Source organism: Fukomys damarensis, unplaced genomic scaffold (genome assembly GCF_012274545.1).
Source record: "Fukomys damarensis isolate Sample0158 unplaced genomic scaffold, DMR_v1.0_HiC HiC_scaffold_30, whole genome shotgun sequence".
NCBI lineage: Eukaryota > Metazoa > Chordata > Mammalia > Rodentia > Bathyergidae > Fukomys > Fukomys damarensis.
In genome coordinates this window covers 48463249-48489803 of record NW_022900942.1, presented here as the reverse complement: position 1 = coordinate 48489803, position 26555 = coordinate 48463249, and the positions used below count along the sequence as shown (strand labels likewise).

At 37.5% G+C, this 26555-nt stretch overlaps 1 protein-coding gene, 1 long non-coding RNA gene and 1 pseudogene across 18 annotated transcripts in view; 2 read left to right on the top strand and 1 right to left on the bottom strand.

Annotated features, from left to right (window-relative positions):
- Dtna (dystrobrevin alpha) overlaps positions 1-26555 on the top strand; it is a 354245-nt gene that overhangs the window by 274653 nt on the left and 53037 nt on the right. For 12 of the 17 annotated variants that reach the window (XM_033757543.1, XM_033757533.1, XM_033757537.1 and 9 more), the window contains 6 exons: positions 6251-6405; positions 8845-8950; positions 11183-11349; positions 13799-13923; positions 17894-17902; positions 21017-21100. In XM_033757543.1, the coding sequence (XP_033613434.1) occupies positions 6251-6405; positions 8845-8950; positions 11183-11349; positions 13799-13923; positions 17894-17902; positions 21017-21100 (646 nt within the window). Of the gene's footprint in view, positions 1-6250; positions 6406-8844; positions 8951-11182; positions 11350-13798; positions 13924-17893; positions 17903-21016; positions 21101-22413; positions 22680-26555 lie in introns of those variants that run through there. The other 5 variants (XM_033757540.1, XM_033757542.1, XM_010638077.2 and 2 more) reach the window with 3 other exon arrangements.
- On the bottom strand, positions 1348-11199 carry LOC104871957. The gene is made up of 3 exons (XR_783017.3): positions 11063-11199; positions 8409-8559; positions 1348-1542 (listed from the first exon to the last, which is right to left on the bottom strand). It is a non-coding gene; the product is annotated as an uncharacterized LOC104871957 (long non-coding RNA).
- Positions 20762-20879, top strand: LOC117283822 (annotated as a pseudogene).

The window sequence follows — 26555 nt, the reverse complement described above, 5'->3', positions numbered from 1 at the left end:
CTGTGCTGGAACCAGTGGCCTTAAAGAGCGGGGAGTGAGCTTTGTAGTGATCAGGAGGCATTTCTTTCAGGGGTAGGCTAACGAGAAAATTTAACAAAATAAACCACAGCAGAGAAAGCAAGCACTGAGGGCCTTGCCTGCTGACCTCACGTCACAACTGGTCATTTATGCTCAGGGCATGAGATAAATACAAAAAGTAATAATAATAATAATAATAATAATAATAATAATAATAATAATAATAATACTTGTCCAACATTATATTAATTGGTACCTGGATGAAAGGGTCTTATGTTAAAATAAGTTTGGGGAAAACTGATAAAACCAGTTTTCTAAACTTCGGGACTCCACCACTTCAGCGTTCCATGTTTATCCTGTGCCCCTAAGGAACCAGGTCTTCTCAGGTCTCCCCTAAGCTTTCTTCTGCATCAGATGTCCTGAGGAAAGGGGGTGTGTGGCAGTTTCAGGAGTCTCATTTCACTCCAGCTTCAGGTGTCGCTGCCCAGGGTGGTCTAATCCAGTCACTAACCCAGTGACTGTTGGGTGGAAAGGCCTGACAGGGGATCATGCATGATCCACTTTCACCTGTTGGGCTGGGAAAGCTCACTCCCTTCTCTCAACCGAGGAAAATACTTGGGGCCAATAAATTCAGCCATTGCCAAGGTCAGGCTGCTTTTGAACAGATCTTTAACAGTTATTCGAACCCTGAAAGTTCTGGCAAGTACCAGAATTCAAAGGAAACAGGGTACCTGCTCTAGTACTTCCCCACCTTATCCGGTCATTCTCCAAAAAGACCAGTCAGTGAGCCAAACAGGCCTGCTGTCAGACCTCCTCAGGAGAGCAAAGGAAGCTACCAAGCATGAGCTCCACTGGAGACAGGCGAAGCCTCCCCTTATCACAAATGCTGTAGAAGAGAAGGTAGCATGACCGTGATGCACCGTGCTCGGCTCTCTGAGAGCAGCAGACCCGAAGCAGTTTTCATATTGTCAGTTGCAGAAAGAGAGCCTTGATGGATTCCAAGTAACTTGTTCAAAGCAATTTGACCAAAAAAAAAAAAAAAAAAAAAAAAAAAAAGCAATTAAGCTCGAAGCAATTTGGTTAGAAGAATCTCTCCCAAATGTTAGTCAAAAATGATTATCTTCAGTCACCAATATTTCTAGTTCCAATGATAATTATTGGCTGAATAAGCAGTTGTGCACAAATGCATTCATAAACAGTAACGGCTGACTCTTGATAACTGGGGTTATGGGTATTTTCTATAGCCTATTGCTGGCTTTCACTTCAGCAATAAAGTAGACAAGGTCATGGTTTCCTACATTACTTTCACAATTAAGAAAGAGTACAAGTGAAAGGACATAGTTTTTTAGGGTTTGGAGGTTTTATTTTCCCTTCCTTAAATTTTTCGAATCCACTTCAAACCAGTATGCCGGCTGTGCTTGTTCGGCAGTCTTTCTTTTTGCACAGAGGGACGAAGGAAGTTTAGTTTGCTCCAACCAGCTTCTTTGTGTTGGATGTCAGAGAGCACAGAGCAAGAATAATTGGCTGAAAGTAAATTAGAAATTTTAAAAAAAAGCTAGGAGAAAACAACAGAAAATTTAAGCTTTTTTTAATGGCTTAAAATATGTAAAGTGGCAATGGCTCCATGCTGCATCACAGATTTCCAATACTCAGGGCCACCATCGACTGATACGAAGTGCTGGCTGTGTGATTCCAGGTACCGTCAGTGACCCAGCATAGGAGAGGAGAGGCAGCCTTACAACCTGAGAAAACTGACTAATACCCTCCTGTTCTGTTCCACTGTTCGCCACCAGATGCAAAGCTATTGTTTTCATGGTTTGGAACACCTATTTACACTTCAGCTTTGGGGTTCTTTAACAGTCCTAAGGATCAGAAGGAATTCCAAGTCCGCTACTGCAAGCTTGGAACATCACATACTCTTCTACATCTGCTAAGGAGAACTTGTTTTCTTTTGCTCAAAAGACTAACATTGTGGCAAATGCCTGTATTTATTGAGACCCTAACCCTAATCCGCAGGGTCTGCCTCCCTGGCTACCTCCAGAGCAGTGTTTCTAACTCCCTGACCTGCTTTAGATTCTCTAGGAATTACTTGAACATCCTCCAGACACAGTCTAAGCACTCTTAGCAGAGCTTGCAAACCCCCTCCTATCTGAGCCTCACCTCCCACATGCCTCGTAGGTACCCCAGGTCCTTCCCTAGGGGCTTGCTGCAGGTCCTTTAGTGCATTGTGCTTGCTCTCCTCTCTGTGCCTCCTCCTGCTCCCCTGAGCCCACTCCCCTCACCTGTGCCTGCCTAGCTCTCAGTGGCCTTTACACTTAGCCCTGACTCACTTCTCCCTCTGAAAGCCTTTTCTCAGAGCTTCTGCTCCATCCCACCCACTCTTATCCCAGTGTTCACATCACAATGCCAAAGCAAGCACTTCTCTGCCACTCTAATGCCCAGAGGGCAAGAACTACTTCCTGACTTTCCAGTGTATTCACTGCTTACCAGAGCTTTACACACTTAGTATGAACTGTGTTGCTTTTAATTGAAAGAATCAATAAATGTAAGCTCTTCTAAAGTATCTATCTTTGCATGGTGCTCTTGGAAATACAGAAGTGGTTTAGAATTGGACTTTGAATGCTTACAGGAGCTCCCATTTGGGAGGCAAAGCCTAATATCTGAAGTTCACAACAGAATAATGCAATATGAAATTAATACAGTGTCTTATGTGCAAACTGTTACTCTAAATGCTTTACAAGTACTAAGTATTTCTATTAAGTAATTTAATCCTTGAAATAGTCATTTGTATATATAAAATGTATATATCATCATATTACCTAATATATAGGTGTATATATGATATAGTAATGTATCTATCATCATATTGCCTAAAGCTCAAAACTAAGCTACAAACACATCATTTTGCTAGGTACTTCTTTTTCCAAATCTGAGTGGCCATTAACAGCCATTTCCCATTCATCACAGCAGTCTAATCCTACTTGGCTATTTCTTAGCAGATCTCCATCGACATAGATAAAGTTAATGTTAGTGTGTGGGAAGTCACTAATGATGCTCATTCTCCTTTTGCTCTAGTTATAGATGTGGTCTAAATTCTTCAATGCATAATTGAAAAGCCTAGGCTACTTCACAAAATGTACCCTGATCTAGAAAATGAGAGCCTAGAAGACCATCAGGATGACCTTATTATGACCCCCCCCAGACAAGCAAGATGGCCACTCTCTTCAGAAAGTTAGTTTACTTTTCCTAGGTTGCTTTTTCCTCCCTTTCAGTTGGAATTCTTCAGTTTCTGTTTTTGGAATTACATAAAAGTTATTGCTATTGGCAGCTTGTTTTTTTGTTTTTTGACTAGTAAAAATGGAACATGAGATACTATTCCTAATAAAGATGCAACATTTCCCTAAGTAAACAACATTTTGAAGGTAGATGAGAACAACATTAATGTCTTTGTTCAGATACAATTTCTTATTTTAAATTGGCAGACCAAATTTTATGTATTTATCTTGTACAACATGTTTTGATGTATAAATACGTTGCAAAATGGTCAGATTTATCTAATTAGAGCTGTGTTTCTTCACATATTTTTTCTTTTTATTTACTTTTATTTTTTTTTATTTTAATGTAATACAATTAGATATAAATAAAGAAAATATAGACACTATTACTTCTATGAAAAATAAAACAAATCTAAATAACAAAATAATTAGACAATGATTGAAATAATATGTATCATTGTCTTAAAATAATGTCCACATTGTTACCTGGAGCACCTGTATAGTCAAGAAAAAGATTCTCACTTACAAAAAAAGACAAAACTTTCTTTTCAATGAACAAACTTGAATATCACATGGTTTCTCTTATATGAGAAGCACTCTCTCTCTCTCTCTCTCTCTCTCTCTCTCTATATATATATATATATATATATGTATGGACAAATAAAGAGTAAAATAGAAGATAAACAGGAACTACAGAGAAGTTCAAATAATTCCCCAAATTAACTATTCTGTTGTTTAAAAAATATTTCATTTAGAGGCTGGGGATTTAGCTCAGTGGTTTTGCCTCCTGCTTCACAAGTGCAAGGTCCCAAGTTAAATCCCTGGTACCAAAAAATTAAAATTAAAATTAAAAATATTTCATATAGCTATTTGGATGATCCATAGTAAGAACTCAACATCTGTTGTCTTCTGTTTTTAAAACTACAGTATGCTGTCATTAACTACAGTCACCATGCCATATAATGTATCTCTTGAACTTATTCCTCTTATCTAACTGTATTTATATTTCTTTTGACCAACATCTACCCAATACCTTCTCCTTGCACCCCCACTACCTGCCTTCAGCCTCTGGTAACTAGCATTCTACTCTCATCTTCTATGAGATAAACTTTTTTACATTTCACATAGAATATGATGATACTATGCTAAGTTTTCTGTGCCTGGCTTATTTCATTACACATAATACTTTCAAGTTCATCCATGTTGTTGCAAATGACAAGATGTGCTTCTAAGTGTGGTTAAATATGTATCATATTTTCTTTATCCACTCATCTGTTAGTGGACACTTAGATTTACTACATGTCTTAACTACTGTAAACAATACTACAATACACAGGAGTGCAGATGTCTCTTCAGCATACTAATTCCATTTCCTTGGGTATACACCCAATAGTTGGATTGCTGGATCAAATGATAGTTCTATTTTTCATCTTTATGCAACCTCCACACTGTTTTTCATAAGGATTCTATTAGTTTATGTATCTACCAGAAGTGTATGATGATTTGCTTTCTCCAAAGTCTCTCCAATACTGACTATTCTTTTTGATAGCAGCCATTCTTACTGGAGTGAGATGATATGTAATTGTGGTTCTGACTTACATTTCTATCATGAGTAGTGATATTGGGTATTTTTTATCACCTATCATTCATTTTTATGACTTCTTTAGGGAAATATTTCTATGTATGTTTGCCCATTTTTAATCAGGTTATTTTTTTTTCTTGTTATACAGTTGTTTTGAGATCCTTATATATTTTGGATATTAGCCCCAGGTAGAATTTCTGTGGTCTCATAATTAATAAACTATTTGAAGCATTGTAGAAATCCTTTGCAATTGGTACATTTAAGAAAATTATAGTTAATTCACAACCTCAAAACTTAATACAGTGAAAGACTACAATATGTTTACTAACATTTAGTTGCTGTGTAAAAGCAATGTTCTAATCTTACATTTTGACCCTGGAAATTCAAAGCTAAAGTGTATGAATGTAGTACACTGAATTTACAACAGTTTATCCCAGCAGGTCCTCAGGTCTAGTAACAATTTGGCTAACATGGGGATAAATTAATAGCAAACCTTTCATTCTGACAGTGATTTCCAAAGAGGAATTATAAAATACCTTGTAAAAGTATTCCATTAACATTCATTAAATGCACATAGTAGCAGCAACTGAAGATCAGAGGTTCAGCAAAAAAAGAACACCAAGACAATAACCCAAGACCCTGACTTCACCCCATTGATCATTCACAAGGCCAAGTTTCCTCTCCACTGCATGAGTCAAAAGACACTTCCCATAAATCAAGTACCTTCCACCCAAAATACCTTGATTTATAGCAAGCGTTCTGCTTCTGTGGGAAGTTAATCAAGTGTTTTTGTTGCATCTTTATCCTTGTTGTATCTTTCACTTTTTAAATATCTTAAACCAAAACCTAAATGTTTTGGTGATGATATAGATGGATAATTGTTTTTGTTTTTGTTTTTGTTTTTGGTACCGGGGATCGAACTCTGGTCCTTGTGCTTGCAAAGCAGACCACCGAACCGCTGAGCTAAATCCCCAGCCCTAGACGGATAATTGTTTAACAAATAAGCACACCTCCAGCTTTCATTGTGTGTTTCAGATGAAGTCAACATATACCTCACATATATAAAAATTACCCTTATTGAGTTATATATGAGTCAATAATTGACCTCAAAATAAAAATGTGACATTCTCTGTCCTATCAAAATGTGTTAATTTTAGCCAAATTACCAGTTTATGTTGTGTGCCAGTTTTCATCTCTGGTAAAATACCAGAGGAAACACCATGCCAGGAATATTTAAGAATAAAAATTAGCTTTTATAGTATTTTTTCATAAAATAATACACTTATTTTTGTTCCTAGCAGCAGATATATTGTCCTAAAATAGTACAGAATGTTCATGTGATAAATAAATACCTTCATCCTTTCCCTTTCATCAGATATTTTCTCAATGATTTCTGACTCCAGCGGAGTGATGGTTTATGGACGTTATGACCAATTCCTTCGGGAAGTTCTCAAACTACCCACAGCAGTTTTTGAAGGTCCTTCATTTGGTTACACAGAACAATCGGCTAGATCCTGTTTCTCCCAACAGGTAACATTTTAAGGGGGATATCGCTCAAGCAGTTGTTGCTCTCCTGTGTCATTCCCAGCCACAGATGCACAGACAGTTCTTCTGGAGTGTATCTCTAGCCTCTGACAAGTGACCTTCGAGCCTGTTAACTACCCCGATCGTAATAATAGCTGGTGTCCACTAACCATGAGGCAAGGACCATACTAATTTCTTTACTTTCATCATGTAATTTCAACCTTACAACCTCAGTATCATTATTATTATTATTATCACTGCACTATCAAGAGGACTGAACTGTCACTCAGCCTCACATGAGACACATGTCTGACCCAACACCGAGTTTTACCAGTGTTCAACAAAGGAGAGAAGAAAAGAGTCACCACACTGTGACCTGGGTGGCCCAAAGCATGGCAAACACAGCTGCCTAAATCTGCCCTGATGTGCTGCATTTAGGGTTATGAAGGATGTGTTCGAATGGGGCATGGCACAGGGAATGCTGCTTGGTTTGGGGGTCTCTCCATCTTTGTCCCCCGTTCTGTTATACAAGCCCACTCTCCAGCACAGTGCAGGAAGTTTGTTTACAATATTCTGAGGGTTTGTTTACAATTTTTTAAAAATCTGAACTAGCCAGATAGGCCCTCTAAAAGGACCCGATAAATAGGAAATCAGTGCAAATAAAATAAAAAGTAATTTTTAAAAACATTAGTTCCTAGAAACCCCTGGAAAATCACATTGGTTGTCTAGCTAATAAACATCATTAGTCTGTTTCCTTGGTGACCTGGCTCACAAGCATATCTATACAGTTAGTAAAGAAGACATAGTTTATTGTACTAAATCTAGCTCTGCTACCTTATCATCTCACCCAGGAGCCTTTATAACCCTCGCTGCGCTTCTGCATACCCGCACCCAGGTGAGTTTAGATAGTCCTGTGTGTTCCCCCTGACTTCTGTCCCCAAGCAAACCATTCTCTTCTTTCAGAGAGAATATCTAACTGTGCTCTCATACCTATTACCCAGTCCCCTCTTCCTTCCTCCCTTTCCCAGCCACTAATGCCCACTACTCTAGTTTTCCCTTTTCTGAAACCGATTATATCAACTTCCATGTAAGTGAGAACATGCAATATTGATGTTTCTAGGCCTCGCTTTTACTGACTGAAAGAGAATTATATGTAATCTTCCCATGTTAAAAATTATCTTTTAAGTAGCCAGTGGACTGCCCCATTATATCATCGTTTATATATCCCTAGTGATAAGAAATTTCTACATACATACTTCTTCATAAAAACATTTTTTGAAAAAGTTGGGAGTGATTTTTAGCCAATATAGTGATCAAAATGGATAAAATCATTTTAAATACAAAAAGAAATAATACAAATAACAGCCATTAAAGGGAAAAATTCCAAAAATGTCTGAAATGCTTCAGTGGAAAAAGTCTAAGTCATCCCAAATGATAGTTTTGAAAGACAACATTGCTTTTTTAAAATATTGTCTCAATATCTATATTTTATATAACATATATTTAATAGTTATATTGATGTCAACCCTTAAAAGTATTATGAAGACAGACTGAAATTACGAATTTCTGCTGGTAATAAGAGATCAGTGAAGGATATTTATTTAATGAATTGTAAGGATTAGTGTAAGCTACAGGCTTTAAAAATACACTGTACCTCGTCTAAACTGATTTATTATTTTAAAATATCAAAATTTTAGCCACTCTGACATTCAAGTTCAAAATGTCAAATACAATAGTTATTTCTGCATATAAATATGTAACTGTTATTCATCATAACATAAAAAATATATTAACATATATTAACATCACATTATTTTTGTCACTTTTTAAAGAAATTTGATATAACACATTTTTTTCTATATCAGAAAGGACCGCACTGTGGAAATATAAGCAGACTGAATTGAGAGGAAAGATATATAAAGAATTTGGAACACTCTCTCCTAACAGAATTGCCCCTGATCTAGTATAGAGGAGCCATTCACATTGACCACTAAATATTTATTACTTACACTAGTTGAGAAGTTCTAAAGAAAAATTGTTCATAAATTCCGTGGAGAGTTTCAGTTCTTCCTCTTTCCTCATCTATAAAAGTGATGCTCCCAGAATTGTTCTACCTCTGGTTTGGCTGTTGCTCAGTCTCGGTGGAAATAATCTGGTCTCCTGTAGGTATAGGCATAAAAAGCAGTGTTTTCAGTTCTGAACTAGTTTAATAGCAAATTTGCTCAGTTCTGTTTCTTCATGTTTTAGAAGTTAATTGTATGAGGGCGGGGGATTTAGCTCAGCGGTTCAGTGGCCGGCCTTGCAGGCGCAAGGACCAGAGTTCAATACCCAGTACAAAAAAAAAAAAAAGTTAATTGTATGCTTGTTAACCTCCAATGATACTTATATAGCAAATAAGTTAAGAATATTCTCTATTCTAAAATTTTGTGATTCTTTTCGATGCAGAAAAAAGTCACGTTGAATGGCTTCCTGGACACCCTCATGTCTGACCCGCCCCCACAGTGTCTGGTCTGGCTGCCTCTCCTGCATCGACTGGCAAATGTGGAAAATGGTGAGTACTTACTAGTGTGCAAAAGCGGTTTATTATATTATTGAAATAGAACCATCAGGTCTACAGTTATTCATCCCATGGCAGTGCTTTAGGGATGTTATTTAGTGATTCTTAGTTTTGTTTTGTATAGAACTAACCCATGTCTCTGACCAATAAAGCCTTATAAGACCACTGCACTTCTAAACTCTTATTAAATCTCCTTGTGTAGCTCTCAGTTACAAATCCAGTGTACATAACAGAAGAACTTCGATGTGACACTTCCTAGTATCTAATTCAGATCTAAATTTCCAATATTAGTATGCACAGCACTATTTCTTCCAGGGAAATCATTCAGGAGTAGGTGAGAGAGCTAACAAAAAAATTAATGAGGGCACCTTGCTAATATTTAGTCACACGCTCCAAATTGTAAGCTTTCAAAAGTTGTACTTATGCTAAAGATGAGACTTCTATTTAATGTTTTTTAATCAAGTATTTCTAGGATAAAGAATTACTGTTTGCATATTCAGATTTAAACATGAAATATAATTTAGGACAAGAGTTAAAGAAATGTAAACATGGAATAATTCAGTGTCTCTAATCTTTGCATGATCTTTATTTATTGCTTAACTGAACTCTGAAATTTCTTCAATTGAAAAGAACATAATTTATCCCATGTATCTTACTGGACTCTGAATGTCTACATATTTCTTTAGTATACTTTGGGGCTAAAGTTGGCTTCATTTAAAATCCTCATTCAAAATTTTTAGCAACTGTCTTTATTGTCTCTTTTAAAGGGTATGAATTTATCCTGTTTTGCTCATGGACAAAATTTAAAGAATGAACTTACTAGTTTTTATGTATTTAATAACAATCAGACTTTTCAATGCATCTTATCTATATGCAGAAGTAAAAAATAGTAAGGTGCATATTATGTTGCAGTATGAGTTTGTTTGTTTGTTTGTTTTTGCAGTTCCAGAACTAGTCATTGTCAGTCATAAAGCTGGAATTTCATTCCTGCTTGCTCTCTCAGTATTTCCTGTTGCAAGAGATCAGTTTCTCAGGCACTTGTCCAAGGGCTGTAACTCTAGATTCAAGTCTCACTGTCTTTCCCAAGTACCAGAAAAGAAAAGGAATAAATATGAGAAAAGGAAAAAAATGGAAACAAAGTCTTTGTAAATAGAGAGAGGTGGTAGGGTTGAAGGGAGGGCAGGGGAATGGGAAGAAAATAAGAACCAAGATATATTATACAAAGTTACAAATTCCCAATGATGAATGTCATCATATCATATGCCTAAAATGGATCAATAAACTTAATGACTAAAAGAAAATTACTCAGATGTTTTTTAAAAAGACTATGCACCCAGAACTGGTTATGTCTATGTACACTTTGTTTTTTATTTTCATTTATTCTTATTTGCATTATTTTTCCTGGCTGGTTCGTCAGAGAATAACTTTATCAAAAGCAATATTTTCATGTTGTTGTTATTGTTTTAGTATCTTTAGTTCATAGCATGTAAATAAACTTTTGGATTTAATCAGTTATTAGCTTCAAATCTCACATACCTTACCTTGCCTGCTTTATAGTTCTAATTTCCTGCCCAAAATTATATTTATTGAAGTATCTGAATGGTGCTATATTCAGAAAATTTACACATTAGTCGGGCACTATCCACCTTCCTCAGAAAAGAAAAATTGTCAGTTAGATGAGGACAGTTATCAGTCATTAAGTCAACCATTATTTTAAAAATAGGTCAATTCTCTCATCTAGCTTTTCTACTTTCCCCCATGTCCCCTTGTCTTCTGTCACTTCCCATTTATTTAATAGTTACTCTTCCCGCTGGGCAGTTAGCTGTGTTCATCCGTGTGCTTCTGAGTCTTCAGTGAGCTGTGCTGGTCTCCAGGAGACACAGCAGTTTGGGAGAAAGGCAAGGTCAGTTTGGGTAATTTATATTCTTATAGTGTAAGAGATGAAAGAAAAAAAGAGCAGATAGCTTTACAGAGACCTGTGTCATTACTAGGACACCTATTCCCCACCTCATTTCTTCCAGCCCACCCCCTCCACACACACACAAGATCGCAAAGGGTAGTGAGATTCCAGCAATAAACTTAAGGTTTCTCTGAGCCAAAACTGACCATTTTCTGAAGTCACGGCATCCAACAGAAACATCCGTTTTTCAAGGAAGCTGTGTTTTCCTTTATTCTGATTCAAATGATCACGTTCCTGTTTTTTTCCTGCATTTACTTCCTCCCTAGTCTTCCACCCGGTGGAGTGTTCGTACTGCCACAGCGAGAGTATGATGGGATTTCGCTACCGATGCCAGCAGTGTCACAATTACCAGCTCTGTCAGGACTGCTTCTGGAGGGGCCATGCTGGTGGCTCCCATAGCAACCAGCACCAAATGAAAGAGTACACATCATGGGTAAGGCAAGGTCCGGGCAATACTTGCAGTTGGAGGTTGGCCCACAATAAAAGGGACTGTCAAGCTCTCGAGGATGGTTATAGGATTAAGGAACAAACTTAACTTCTCCTCCAACGCCAACAGTCCTTGCACCTTCCCTGCCATTCCTGTTTTACCGGAATCTCTTACTCAGTCTATCTGAACCCCAATGTACCTTCCTGAGACCTAAAATACAGGAAGCCTCAAACTGTATTTCTTCTTGAATATAGACAATTCGGTATTGATTTAAATAACAACTGAACAGCAAGCATCTTCTGGACTTTGATCTTATTTTCACAGTAAGTTAAAGGTTTCTCCGAGTTTTGTTTTGTTTTGTGGAAATTGCTGAAAACTATAGTCGTGTTTCCCAGATCCTTGAGTACTAAGGAAAGAAGTATGAGAGCGTGGGCTTAAGAATGCTGTTCCGTTTTACTGTTTTTGCAGGGGGCGGGGTGGAGAGACTGTGGTTATACTAGCAAATCATCTTTGCCTGAATGGTGTAAATGACCAGGTTGGTAAAGGTGACCTGTGAGTGTCTGTGTGATAGGTGTATTTTCAGGAGCACGTGGCACTAGGAATATGGAAAGAGTGTGACTTTCTCAGAGTGCTTCCTGTATGAATGGTCTGTACTTGTCTAACCTCTATCTTGGTTAAAAATGAAAGAGCAGCTGTAGCTATACGGCTCTCTCGCTTTTGTTCAAGTATGGTTTTAAGAATGCATTGGGGGATGTGGGATTTACCACCAAGCTTTGCCGGTGCCTCTTGAAATTGTTCTATCATGGGAAAATGCAAACATTTTAGGAGGTTTTTCTACATTAAAATTTAATGTATATTGAATTCATTAAACAGTACATATTTGCAATTCAATTCAACCTGTAGTTTCTACTCAAAAGGTAAATTATTGTTCTTTTTTTAAAAAAGAGGAGGTCTTCAAAATATGCATCTTAAATCAGAATGTCCTTTGCAGCAGTCACTATGAGGAACTCTAAGGGGCAACTATAACACAGTGCAACTGTAGTGATAATTCGTCACATCCAGTAACCGTTCTTCACTAAGGCAGAGTAGACTGGGCGCCTGTGCCGGGTTCAACTCCACAGTGCCATGAGCCTCATGTGCTGAGGACAGCTGTGAGAACATAATCATGAGCTGCAATTCAGTACAGAAGATGGGAACAGACACTCTCTGGTGTCTTATTGTCAAAATGTTACCGGTTTTCAAACTTATATCCCAGATTCTGCAGGGCTGATGTTTGAAGACTATCACTTTCGGTTGTGAAAGCTGATATGCTAAAGCCATATAAGAAACCTCTTTCTTGGGGACTGAGAACTTTGAAAGGACCTAATGGCTTAAACATTCTAAGAGTTACACCTTCTAACAGAAGCCCAAAAGGGACTTTATGAACAATTCTCCTGTCACTTAACTTTTAAATAATGAAGACAATAGCCATTTCATTATAGTATTACCAATTATGAAATAGAAAAAGGGGAAAGGGTATAAAAGAGACAAAATTATAAATGGCTTCTTATGGAAAGGGAAAATTTGTTAGAGATTCATTATCCAGATATAATATTTTGTTATAAATACTTATTATATTTATATAACTTTGATGGCTTCATATTGAGACAAACATCTTAGTCCAAATGAAAAAGAGGTAACATGACGTTCTGAGAAGAACATAACTTTAAATTTGAAAGACGCAGATTGAAGTTTCTGTTTTACTTCTAACTGGAAGTTTTGGGCCAGGTAGAAGCATCTTGCACCTGGTTTCCTGGAAAAACTTTCTGCTCATCTCCTTTTCGATCCTGTTCTCTCCCAAGCTATCTTTTGTTCTTGGGTAGGAGCAATCCTCTAGTCAGGTCTCATCCTGTAATTCTGGTGCTTTAAAGACCTCATTGTCTCCCTTTGCCTACAAGATTAAGATGTGGTCCTTGACTTGCCATATAAGGACCTTGGTAACCTGCCTCCCACTTTCCTCTCCATTCTCCAGACAGGATCTCTTCTTCCTTCTCCCTTTACATTGAACTCGCTCCATCAGGAATAACCTTCCTACTCCCCTAAACTTTTGTCAAAACTCCTGCAGGCCTATTAAGTGGTTTCTCAGGTGACTCGGTGACAATGACCACTTCTATTTATCACAGCCCTTGGTGTTCTTGAGCAGCAGGAGGTAGGTACTCTGGTAACTCATTCCTAGCTTCCAGCAAACTTCCTGACTTAGAGCAGGTAATCAAAAAAGCACTTCTTGGATGGATGGATGGATGGATGGATGGATGGATGGATGGATGGATGGATAGGGGAATGGATGGATGGATGGATGGATAGATGGATGGATGGAGATGGAGAGATGGATGGTGGCTATTTTGTAAAGCAAATCCTGTGAAATACTGTTACATCAAAATGAGTTGTTATTACTTCTACCCTTCTTTTTTTCCAGAAATCCCCTGCTAAGAAGCTAACCAATGCTTTAAGCAAGTCTCTGAGCTGTGCATCCAGCAGGGAACCTTTGCACCCCATGTTCCCCGATCAGCCAGAGAAGCCACTCAACTTGGCCCACATCGTGTAAGTGTCTCTCCCTGCCACCTGGTAAGGTGCATCTTTCTTCCACTGATACAGGTCTGGAGGCTGTTTTAGATCGGTTGTCAAAGACCAAGTTTTAAAATTCATTTTTTAAAAAAATCAAAGTAATTTTTTTCTTATTGAGCTGCCCTGTGCCTCACATGACCATACATGTGTGCATTGCTAGCATAATTCACCAAGTGGTGGAAAATATCACAGAAGCTGTGTTATAAAATATGGATGTCAGTGGAGTTTGCACATCCAGAAGTTAACAATCAATGGAATGACCACAGTTTTTTAAATTTTAGGAACATTTTACCTTCACCTCATATGTGCTTTAAGTCCCAAATCAAATGCCAGCAAAACTAGAAATCGCTTTGCTTTGTTTGGGGTTTTGGTTTTGGATTATTCCAAGGTACATAATCTCGGAAAAATCCATGGTCCAGCCACTGGAAGGTTGAAGATGGGAACAGGTGAGGAAATTCATTAGAACAAAAAGGAATAATTCTTCCAAACAACTCAGGCCTGAACAGCCAAGATAGCAGGGAGCTTAGAGAAAAGAAAGCATCACTCCCTTGGTGTGAAATTGATCTCAAAAGAAGAAAGAAGTGCTCCAGCTGTTTGCATGAAGTTAGGAATGAGGTATTCACCAGCTTCCTCCAGAAGTCTCTAAAATACACGGTTCCTCCTCCTGAACCACCTTTTGCTGCCCACAGTTCATTGGGCCCGACCATATTGAAAAGCCTATGTTTACAGGCTATTTGACATTAACAGGTAGGCTGATATACCTGCCGGTTTTAGGACTCAGTGATGCAAAGTTTATGCTTTGGGAAGCCCAGAATATGATCTCCCAGAGACATGAACTGCTTCTGAAAGCAGTAACCCTTTTTATCTGATGGGCCTAAGCAAAATACCATCTAATCATTTTTGCTGCCTCGTGACTATGAGCTGTTCGTAAATACAGTAGGATACTGTGCTGTTTGCTCTTGAATAATCTTTGAAGGATCACTGAACCTAGCAACACACAGCAGAATGGAGGCTCTTATTTCTCAGGCAACATAATGTTCAGGAAACTGATGTAAACCAGTTCTGTACACTGTGGTTTACTTCCCTGGGAAATTACCTTTCTAAAAGCAAACCAGGCGTAAGTAAATCTGGGGAGAGTCCCAAGGGGTCAAACACTTCAAAAATCTCCTCCGTAGGAGTTGTTCGTATTACAGTCTCAACGTCCCTTCCCATAGCCCACTAGAGACCATCACCCAGTTGCTAGTGAAGAAACACAGTGTAGTGAGAGCAAGTCTGTGCTTTGTGTGCTTTGCCCAGCTCACTTCTTGCAGCCCCCTAGGAGGTTCAGTCACTGGACTAGCTGAAGACAGAGTGTGAGAGGATGGATAGATATGAGCAGCTTGGTGCCAAGAGCCCTACGGTAGAACAGAATGAGCCCACTCTAGAAAGGGTTAGGGAAATGAGACATGGAAAATTAAGTCCATTTCACAGTGCATCACACTGCACATACCTAGGCCAGGGCTTTGTACACAGTAGATGCTCAGGATCAATGAGTGTATATGTGCGTGCAGGCATGTGTGTGTGTGTGTCTGTGTCTGTGTGTCTGTGTCTGTGTTTGTGTGTCTGTGTGTGATTTAGTTCAGTAGAACTTTTTAAATTCTAATGTAAGAGGCAAGTGATCCAATGTGTTATTCACTGAAGATTGGGTCCATTACCTGCATAATAGGTTGTTTGGGAGGGGTTGTTTCGTTTTAGTCTGCTTTGTTTGTTGGGGCCTGGGGACTGAACCCAGGGCTTCATAGACACTGAACATGTACCCTATCACCGAACTACAACTCCAGTCCCCACAATAGTTCTGTACTGGGGATCTGAAAAGAAAATTCATGATTCTATTAAAGTTCTGTATAAAACATGCCTTTTTCTGAGAAAATTTGTATATATTTAACCAGATTTCCAAAAGAGTTTTTTTTTTATTTTATACTGATATTTTATCTTTTTTTTTCTTTAATTTCAAAAGAGTTTTTTCATCAAAATACCAGTCTGTACTCCCTGATAAAATTTTTTACAGGGTAGAATACATATGTGTGACATATGAAATTGTTAAAATAACACACAAGAAATTCTGGATGCAGAATGTCCAGTCTACATTATATATAATTTTTTTCTATTTTTAGATAGTAGAAAATTTTTCCTATATATATTTTTTAGCCAAATGCTACTGTAATGAACAGTTATGCATGTCTTTTGGGAGGTATTCTGAGACTTTAGTTTTCAACTATGCTGCTGACTTAGCTATTCTGAATCATTCAAAGCACATAAAGACTTTAAACATTAAAATAAACAGCATATTCTTTAATCTTTTTATACATACTCTCTTAATCTGCTATAATGAGCATGTACTTGGAGTTAAAGGATGTTCACATTTCTTCCAAATGTATATACCTGTAATTTTGATGCATTTGACAAAAATATATGACACACCATAGCACGTCCTATTATTGTAAGCCATTCCATCATTTTTATACAGTGTTGTACATTTGGAATAAGTAAAGATGAACACTTAAAAGTAAAACACACCAATACTCCCAACTCTATTTCATGTCCCTAAGTGTTTACTCCAAAATGTGGCTTAAGCGTACAAGTCTTAAGTCGAAGAAATAATATCATAGTACAAAAATATATAATACGAAACTTATTGTTTGGTTCTCTAGCAAAGACCATCCTCAGAGTATGTTCCCGTGTGCTTTTCCAAGTAATTTCTTAATCAATTAGTTAATTGTGGCACAAGTCCTATCTTTCTCATTCGTTGAACACATGTTCATGTAGGTCTTCAAAAATATCCTACATGATTGTACACACATAGATAAGCTCACCCACAAAGGTAAGACAAGAGTAGTGAGTGGAGGTGTGAATAGCAGCAATATTTGGGGGTGTGTTTGTTTTTTGGGGGTACCGGGGATCAAACTCGGGACCTTGTGCTTGTAAGGTAGGTGGTGGAATCACTGAGCTAAATCCCTGGCCCTATAACAGCAATATTGATGGGCATATTCTGTCATGTTCTGGGTGACTTGAGGTTTAAGCTATTGAGAATTACAGCACAATATAATTAAATATATTTACTAAATATTAAATATATTTAATTTATTTGTTAAATATATGTTAAATTTATATTTAATAAATATTAAATATAAATAAATCATTTTCATTACTATGAAAAAGTGTGGTCATTTTCTAAATTAGTGCAAATTCTTCAAAGACACTCTTTAGAAAAAATCACGTGATATATATATATATATTTACAGAAAGGATAATTACATGTCCTATTCAGTGCTGAAATATGTTTAGTGTTATAAGGCCCATGTATATGGAATTTGATGCTGAACATTATACAGTATCTTCAAATGCACATGTCTTTCTGTGTTTGTGACTCTGTTAAAAAACTGATACTACTTCTCTAACATGGCTGCCCCAATCTTAAACAATAAAAAGTCATTATAACATATATAGGTATAAAACAAGACAAGATACAGGTCTTATGCTTAATCAATACATAAAAAATAAATTTAAAATACTTTCATTACCTAAGTCTCGACTTCTAACTTTTAAATGATAAAAATATGGCAGAGTCTGGCACCAAACAGTATTTTGCAAGAGGCCTTAGAGATAGTAAAAACTGACTGAATCAATAGAACTTTAACAGGTTGTAGTGCTGTTGTCTCATGAACAGATGCACATTTGCCTATGGGAATGAACCATATCACACAGAAAATGTCATTCCCTTATTGTAGCCAAGGAATTTAATTTACACACAGTAAAAAGGTGCTGCTGGTCATGAATTTATTCTTTAAATAGAGGCAAGCAGGTGGTGACATTTTGGTGTTTTGGCATTTGTTCTTAGCTATGTATTGCTTGTAAACATTGCTATGATTAACAGTCTCTATTCTCTTTCATTTTTCGCTGCCAAAAGTGATACCTGGTAAGTAGTTCAATAGCCCCTAGTGTGCTTATAAAGATTTATACATGGTTATGAGACACAAAATAAGTGAGCAAACTGAGACTACCTTAAAATCAATTCTGTCTTGAGCCGAACTCTTTCCCTTTATAAGAATACTAATTTTATGAAGATGCCCTCTGCAAAGATCTTATCCAGAAAGAAAGCTTCACAGGAGGCCTCTGTGACTTACTGCATCTTGTGGAGCTGTTTCTTTTTCATAATGGTAAATATGCTTAACATTTCTGTTATGACCTATTTTTGGATAAGGCAATTTGCCATTTGATTATGGAGAATAGGAACATCAGTTTCTCTGAAATTCACTACTCGGTGACAAGCTTTTCTGTCCCAAGTTCAACATTTTGATGGTAAACCTTAAATATGAATCATCTGCTAAGAAGCCTCAAGTTCAACTTTACAGTGACCACATTTAATAAAGTAAATTTACCAAACTAAACAGCATTTCAAATTTACTTGTTTTCTCATCGCCTAGAGACAAAGATGGGAAAGGATTTTGTTTTTATTTTAATTACAAAAGAAAAACAAAAGTTCATTTCCTTTTCAACATTTTGCAAAGCTACAATAAAGAGATTTCATTTTGCTTAATGTCATAAAATCTGACATATATAACCTCACAATTATAGACAATGAAACGTTACGGCCAGGATCTGGGGACCTAGGAGTCTTCCATGGCCTCTTTCCTGGAGTTCTTGCCCTCACCTGGCAAGGAATGCAAGAGTGGAGCGGGGCTGACACAAGGCTGAAGATCTCCAAGTGGAAAATGGAGAAGTCAGGTCTTCAAAGAACAATGAAGTTAGAAACAAAGCAGTGAGAAGTAGAGATTCATTCTTTTTTAATTAATTTTATTGGTACAATTTAAATATACACAACAATCACATTCATCAAAGGGAGTTTGTACCTGTCCATAATATAGCTTGATTCATCTTTTCCTCCCATTCCCCTTCCCTCCCTTTAACCTCCCCTCCACCCCATTTACAAAAACTTTGTTTCCATTTTTTCCTTCTTTTATCGATTTTTTCCCTTCCCCCTTATTTACCCTTTCAGTTTCTCACACTAGAGACAATGCAATATGTACACCTGTGTCCGATTTATTTCACTTAAGAGTATAGTGAGGGATGTAGCTCAGTGGCACCACACCTGCCTGACAAGCACAAGATCCTTTGTTTGAATCCCTGTACCAGTGGGGAGGGGAAAGAGGGAAAGAAAGAGAAACTGAGGTTTATCCAGAAAATGACAACGGTGGAGACAAAGCGATAAGCAACATGGCATGGAAAAGTTGGACTGAACTTCTCAACATGGTGTCCTTGCCCTGACCATACTTCTAAGGATTCTAAACCAGTCAGGGTCTTAGCCTATATTGGATAAGTTGTTGCTAGGGTGATCTGTTGCTAGGGTAAGCATAGGATTTTAGGAACTTTCCAGTGAATGTAAGTGGGTCCCTAAAAATAACTGTGAAACCTGCAAATGTTTCACAAAGGGTAATTTCTAGTGAGCAGGTAGTCGTTTCTATAACCATCTGCCACATCACCATGCCAAGTTAGCCACTTCATGCCCTATGCTGCCTCGCTCCCCTTTAACTGACCCAAAAATTACATTTATATAAAATTAGCATCTTTCTGTTAAATTGTCCAGTTCAATGCAGAATTCGTTTGAAACTAGCATCCTGTTGCTCACTTGTCCAAAGACACATCCTAGATAAGTAAAGCAAACACTAGGTTGTTTTCAGAACTTCAGTTTTAATGCACCTGGAACAGATGAAATGGTCAATCTGCTGTTTTGATCTCATCCAGTAAATGCTGTCTTTCAAAATGTTAGGATGCACCTTAACACCAGCTACAAGAAAAGAGTTTCAACAAATATTTGCATACTGCTAGCATTTTAAAATCCACAGAGCATCAGGACCATTTCAATAAATACATTGCAATAAGTGAGTCTACATATTACCCACAATCTCTTCATTGTAAAATCCAAGACTAAGTCTGATTACCTCAGTTTAAAAACAAAATGAACTCTGCATAAAACCAACATGAATTGATCCCTTAGGCGACTGTAATCAATGACTTATCTTTACAAAATTCCATATTGTTAAATGCAAATAATTATATAGAAGCCAACATTTTCCCTGTCTCATCCTCTATCTTCTGAACTCTAAATCCTATCTTTCTATTCAATATCTTACATTGAACCTGAAGTGAGACTAAAAACTACTGAAGACAGGGTAGGGATCTTGGCTCTATCTGAACTAATTTCTGACAGGGAAAGAGTTTCCAGATGAAGCAAATGGCACCAGCGAACACAGACTCAGGCCATTGGTGTTTAGGACCATGGACAATTCTGAGGAATATTGAACACTGTTTTCTTTCAGTCACAATATGAAAAGTGAGGTTTGTGGAATGCTGTACGCCATATTCCCTCTCACATGGAGCAGCCAAATGACAGGAACAGCAAGTCCTTCTACTGCATCATTGCCTCTTCACCAAGAACAAAGAGCAAGTGAGGCAAGATGGGATTTCAGAGCCCATGAGCTTCCCAACCAGACCTATTAGAGAAGACCATCATCATGGGCAACACAAAAGGAAGTTTCTAGAGACTCGGGAATCCTCTTCTTTCCAAAGGACTTGTGTAGACTGTGACAATCATGGTTTCAGAACTTTATCCTTTAGGAGTAGAAGTAAGCTATAGCTCCTTCAAAATCCTTGACCCATTGAAGAGCATGATTCAGTGACACTCCAAAGCTCAAAGCTCAAAGGTAAATGTTCTCAGTTTGTCCAGAGATCTTCCATCTGGTATTTAACCAAGATTCTATATTCTCAAGAAAATGTAAGCTTTGCACAGTGGCAGCATCATAGCTAATGAGGTTTATCCAAAGCATGATTATTGCTAATTGAAAACTTTTCTCAAGGAAATGTACATTTAAAACATTTAAATAATTTAACTAAAATATATAAACTTTCATGTTAATTCAGGGTAAGATAAAACTTTAACATCCCCACCTCCTTTTCTCAAGAAATAGTGGATAGCTTTTATCTGTGGGTTTTCTTGGCTTTGACTTTCCACACACACTATGCTTTGTTTCAGGCCTCCCAGACCTGTAACCAGCATGAATGATACCCTGTTCTCCCACTCTGTTCCCTCCTCAGGAAGTCCCTTCATTACCAGGAGGTAAGTTCTAATCCTACTTCAGTGATGAGTCTTGATTCTATGGCAAGAAAAGTATTGCATTGTAAGTCAATTGCAGAAGATTATGATTAGAAACTAGATTATAAATATCCATAACAAGTTTTCAATTTTATTCATTTGGAAACATCTAAAGGGGGCTGGAGTGGCTTTAGAAGCTAATATCACTCCTAGAAATCTGCATTTATAATCTCCCCAAAATAAGGATGTGGGTGTGTTTCACACTCACTACTGAAACACTTGCATCCTGTGTCACTGGGAGAGTCCCGGTCATGGACTTGGAGTGAGCTGTTGAAGCCAGGGAATTGGAAGTTCAAGATGCAATGAAATATTATTACACAGATTCATAAATATCTTATTATTTAAGTCTCCAGATATAAAACAGTCTCCTTTCCAGTGAACTTTGGAGTTCCTGGGGCTAAAAGCTGAAGACTAAACTTAGGAATGTCATTTCCATAGAAGTGATTTCATGAATGATAGCAAGAACTTCAAAGATAGTGACTATGTGGCTCGCCTTCGTGCACAAGATCCCCTTTGTGAACAAAGAAAAGGAGAAGTGTGTACTTCTCCAACACTTAAATTTGAAACACAGGGCTCAAGAGATACTCTAAGTCATTTGATCAAATATTAGGAATCAAGCACCAAAAATTCTATATAAATACATAGAGAAGGTTCGCAGGAAAGGAGGAACAAAGGTAAGGAAAATAAGAGTAATGGGATGTAAGATCTCAAGTAGCTTTCAGCAGGAATAAAAATACAGCCTCATATTTTTTTAAATGCACATAATCCATTCATTCCCTGGAGAGGTTTTGAAAGTGCCAGTTTCACTGTAGTATTGTGGTGCATTCCGCTGAAGATTTGAAGACAGGGAGACTCAACATATGTCTCATTTCCCCCTGCATTCCTGTATGTATTTGCTGATCAATAAGAACCTGAGATGAAGATGTTCCTCGTAATTGTCATAAGCAGAATAAAGGGAGTGTGACAGTACGTGGTGTTTCCGTAAACCAAATCTGTAACCAGTTGGAAATGAGGGGCAGTGGTACTGAAGTACATCCACAGTGGAACAACCTCACTGAGGCCCTCGATAATTTCCCATTAGCCCTTCCTTCCAAACACCAGCACATGCAGTCATCCTTCCTGAAGGAAAATCATAAAGTGTAGAGGCCTGTGCATCTATATCGGGGAGACCTGATGGGATGTTGAAAGTTGTGCTTTAATTAGGAAGCTCTGCATTCTGCAAATGCCAAACAGAGGTAGACCCCATCCTTACCGAAGGTCGTTTTATATCATTTCAGCTCGGGCGGTGCTTATGGTGGATGCATCTAGATGGATAACATGACTTCCTCTACTCTAAAATATTCCTCTAATAATTTGAGCTGTTCTGCTTCCTCCAGGGTGCATGGTACCCAAAATATAATCATTTCCCTTTTTCCCATTCTCAGTCCTTTTGGCATGTTTTCTGTGAACCACAGACATGTTGTTTAAAGCTTGCAGTTCTTCTATCACCATGGAGATTGGACTCCAGGTTCTGTTTTGAGAGTGCTGTTCAATAAAGCTGTGTACACTGAATGCCCTTTTGCTCTGAGTGGGCTTTGCTCTGTTCATGGGAGATTTTAATGAGGTCTCCTCGTTTGCATCCCTCAGGCTACCTGAGGGGATAAGTGCAGCCAGCCCTGGGGCTGAAGAGCATTTGTTCATAAAGATGTGTGTTAATCAGCTTGCCCTCAGTACAGGGTCAGTATCCCAGTCACCCTGAATCACTAACCTTAGCAGTAACTCCATAGCTAGATGGCTCATTGTTCTACTGTAGCACTAGAATCCTCTTGCATGTCTTAGAGGAGATGGAAGTCTTGGGGCTTTATTGAGATTCTGTTGAAAATTACAACCTGGTCTGGATTTCTGAGATCTTTCTTCTCCTTCTCACTTTTTTTATAATTTCATAACTTCATACTAATACATAGGAGGTGCGTAAATGTGAAGAGTACTAAGAGTACTGTAGTGCAAACTCGGTGAGGCTTGGACCTTATTGCAATGAAAGACTTGAGGACCAAACAAGCCTTAAGACTTTTCTGCCCCATGAGGCCATGACCATACTTGCCCCCAAGTAGGATAGTCTGATTTCTACAGGAGTATCAATTTCAAAGCCAGTTTCTTGCTATCGATGCTTAATTGCTGTCACTTGATAGTGCTGCTGGTGACCCACTTCCACTTTAGGTTAGTGGAAATGCATCAAGCCAGATGAGGGAATAAGTAAAAGATCCTATTATTTCTATAACTGGAACCAAATTAAAGAAATATGGCCAAGAGATCTATCCTCATTCCCACTGCCCCTTTTAAAATCGAATAAAACCTAAACAGGCCAAGCATATCGTTCTGATCAGTAGTATGGCAACAATAAGAAAGTAGGAAGCTTGCCATGCAGATATTTTATTTAACCTAGGGTGTCCGTCTTCTGCATGGTGTCTTCGAAACCAGAGATCTTAGAGAGACAAAGCAGAGTGAGGAGAACTGCAATCAACGCTGCGAAATCCTCACAACAAACTCTTGGCATTACTCCCCTAGAGTCCTTTACTCCTTTACAAGCCTATTACTTTGATCTTCAAAAGGCATGAGGATGTATCTTTGAAGTCTTTTGACATCTTAGTGTCTACCTCACACGGATTTATGAGTGTGTACCTCTGGTTACCACCATCTGTCCTATCCCCTTCTAAACCTCTCCAGCTATATACTTGATTCATTTTTCCACTACCTAAAAGGAAAGGAGATTCTCAAAGGCACTCTTCCTTAGTCCTTTGACGTCTTTTTGTCCCTTTGTGAATGTCTTTGTGTGTGTGTGTGTGTGTGTGTGTGTGTGTGTGCCACACATGTATACTTAATGCTGGTGAGCAGGTAGGTAAGATGCAGGTCAAATGATATAATTCATAGACCAATTTACTTCATTCATTTTCTTGACCATAAATTATATCCCTAAACCTAGATTGTTTGCTTATAAGTTTATAGGAAAGAATGGCTGGATCCATGGAAATCTATCATCTCTAGAAAAGAGCTCCAAAAGCTAAATATGGCACATCAGCAATATTATCTAAGCTTATAAAATATAGCATAGGCTTATTGCAAATATTATTGCAAGGACTGACCACCAAAGCCCTCAAAAAGCCCTTTCTCCTTGTCAGTGTCCATAGCATTATGCTTCTGAGGATCTACTGTCTCTGTTGGCATCATGCCTTCTTTGTAAGGATCTCACTTATCTTGACAAAATCCTTGCCTCATTTGTATGAGTTAGCTGGTTCTTTTCTATGTTAAATGGGCTTCTTTAAATATGGCCCATCTTCTTCATTTGCCATGATAAGGACACTGAAAGTTTGAACAGCTACTTTCTTTGCCTCCAATTTTAGAATCATTGCTTAAAAGTTTCATAGGCATATTCATTGTTGCAACTTCTGAAGTGGAAACCACTCACAAAAAGATTTAGCTATTATATATAGCCTCTAGAAGATCCACTCACTCTACAAAATACTGGAAAATTGATTATAACTCATGGAGTGTGTTGAATACAGTCTAATACATATGCTCTTTTCTGGTTTGTCACAGTACAATGTGTTACTACTGACACTGTAGTTGGTTCTTTGGTACATATGTGAAGGACCCACCCCAAGCACCTCCCAGATCTTAATTCTTCCCAGTGGAGTAGCATTTGTGAATTATTTTTGTTGGTTGACTGGTTAGTCATTTGGTTGACTGGTTTAAATTTTCATCCAAGGAAAGGCTTGTGTATTTTTCAGGTTTTTTCAAACACTTTTACTTACTCGAAGGTTCTTTACCTAACAACCCATCCGGCTTTAAATATTTAAACTAAATTTTAAACATTTGTAATTTGGTTATTAAAGGGGACTAGAAATAAAGACACCGAATTCACCTTTTGCTTCAAAAATTTTCTCCATGGCAATTTTTTCTAAGAGTAAAGCCCATCCAATTTCAAACATAAAAGTACATTTATAAATCAACAGCTGGCACCACCCTGAACATTTCCTCAGTCTTTTCAAACTACCTGGTGTGCTGTGCAAAATTATGCAAAATTTGAAATAATCATCCCTGCAAATAATTTTTATTTCATATATCCCCATAGCTCCATTTTTACATTAGATTTTTTTCAAACTTGAATTACTCTAGTCTTCACAATTTTAACCTAGTCTAACAATTTTCTATATTAATTTGTTAATGACTCATTATTAAAACCATAGTTGTCTTTCTTTTTAATATCATTAACCTTTCCACTTTTACTAGAATGCTTTAGTCAATTTCTGCACATGCCTTGTACCTGCTAGAGTATTCTACGTATGGGCTCTTTTGGCAAAAATATAATTGACATGACTTGATAATATTGGGGAACAATATAGTAAATGTGATAAGTCAAATATGACCTGAGAATTCATATTTTTTCCATCGTACCTGTTCAAGATGGTGCAGCATTTGTACTAGTCTGAACTGATGGGCAGCTAATTTTCCTTATGAGACACTAGCTTAGCCTTCCTGTCTGTTTACTGATTTGCAAATAGCAGATATTTTATATTTCATATCTAAGCTATTGAACACTAGACAAGGAAAGAGAAAATGTTTCAAGAAATGATCTCTTCACAAGATTGATTTATAGATTCTTTTATTGTACTTGAATTAGCTTAATGGCCATTACTAGACAAGGTAAATTATAGTGAGATGCAGAATTTTAATTCACAATTGAAAGTTACTTAAGAAGGGAGCCAACTTTACAAGTTATTCTTCACAAGTCCACGTACCAAACAAATTAACCAATTACTTAAATTAATAGAAATAAAAATATCTGTCTTCGTTTGCCACATTTGAAATGTTGCTTTCCTTTTCATCATTGTGAAACCAACTATTCCACGGTACATAATTTCTTGACATGATATTCTTTTTTCCTAAGACTAAATCCAGATCCTTAGTATTGTGCTGAATAAAAGAAAAATGTCTTTGACTGAGGGCAATATAGTGACACAAGAGAGACAGAAGTGTTTATTTTTAAAAAAAAGGCATCTCAGATTTAAGCAGATATACTGGAAATATTTTGTGTAGTTCTGTTACATTAGAACAAACAAAAATATTTCTGATAAAGTAAAAATTTGGCCATAACTTGTCACCCTTCAAAACCAAGGAGATTTTAAAAAATAAATATGAGACATTTTGAAATTGTACTGTTGTCTATGGCCATACATCCTGAATGCATCCAGTCTTATCTGAAATTGTCCTATCTTCTCAGAACTCATTGTGTTATTGCATATGTGTATGTATATGCATAAAACATTTGGAAGAAGCCTATTTATTTTTAGATATGCTATTTTCCAGAGGGTATTTTTAAAGGATTGGCTGAGGAAATAGAGAATTTGGGGGGGGGGGTCTAAAGGGGGGCTGGGTTTAGCGC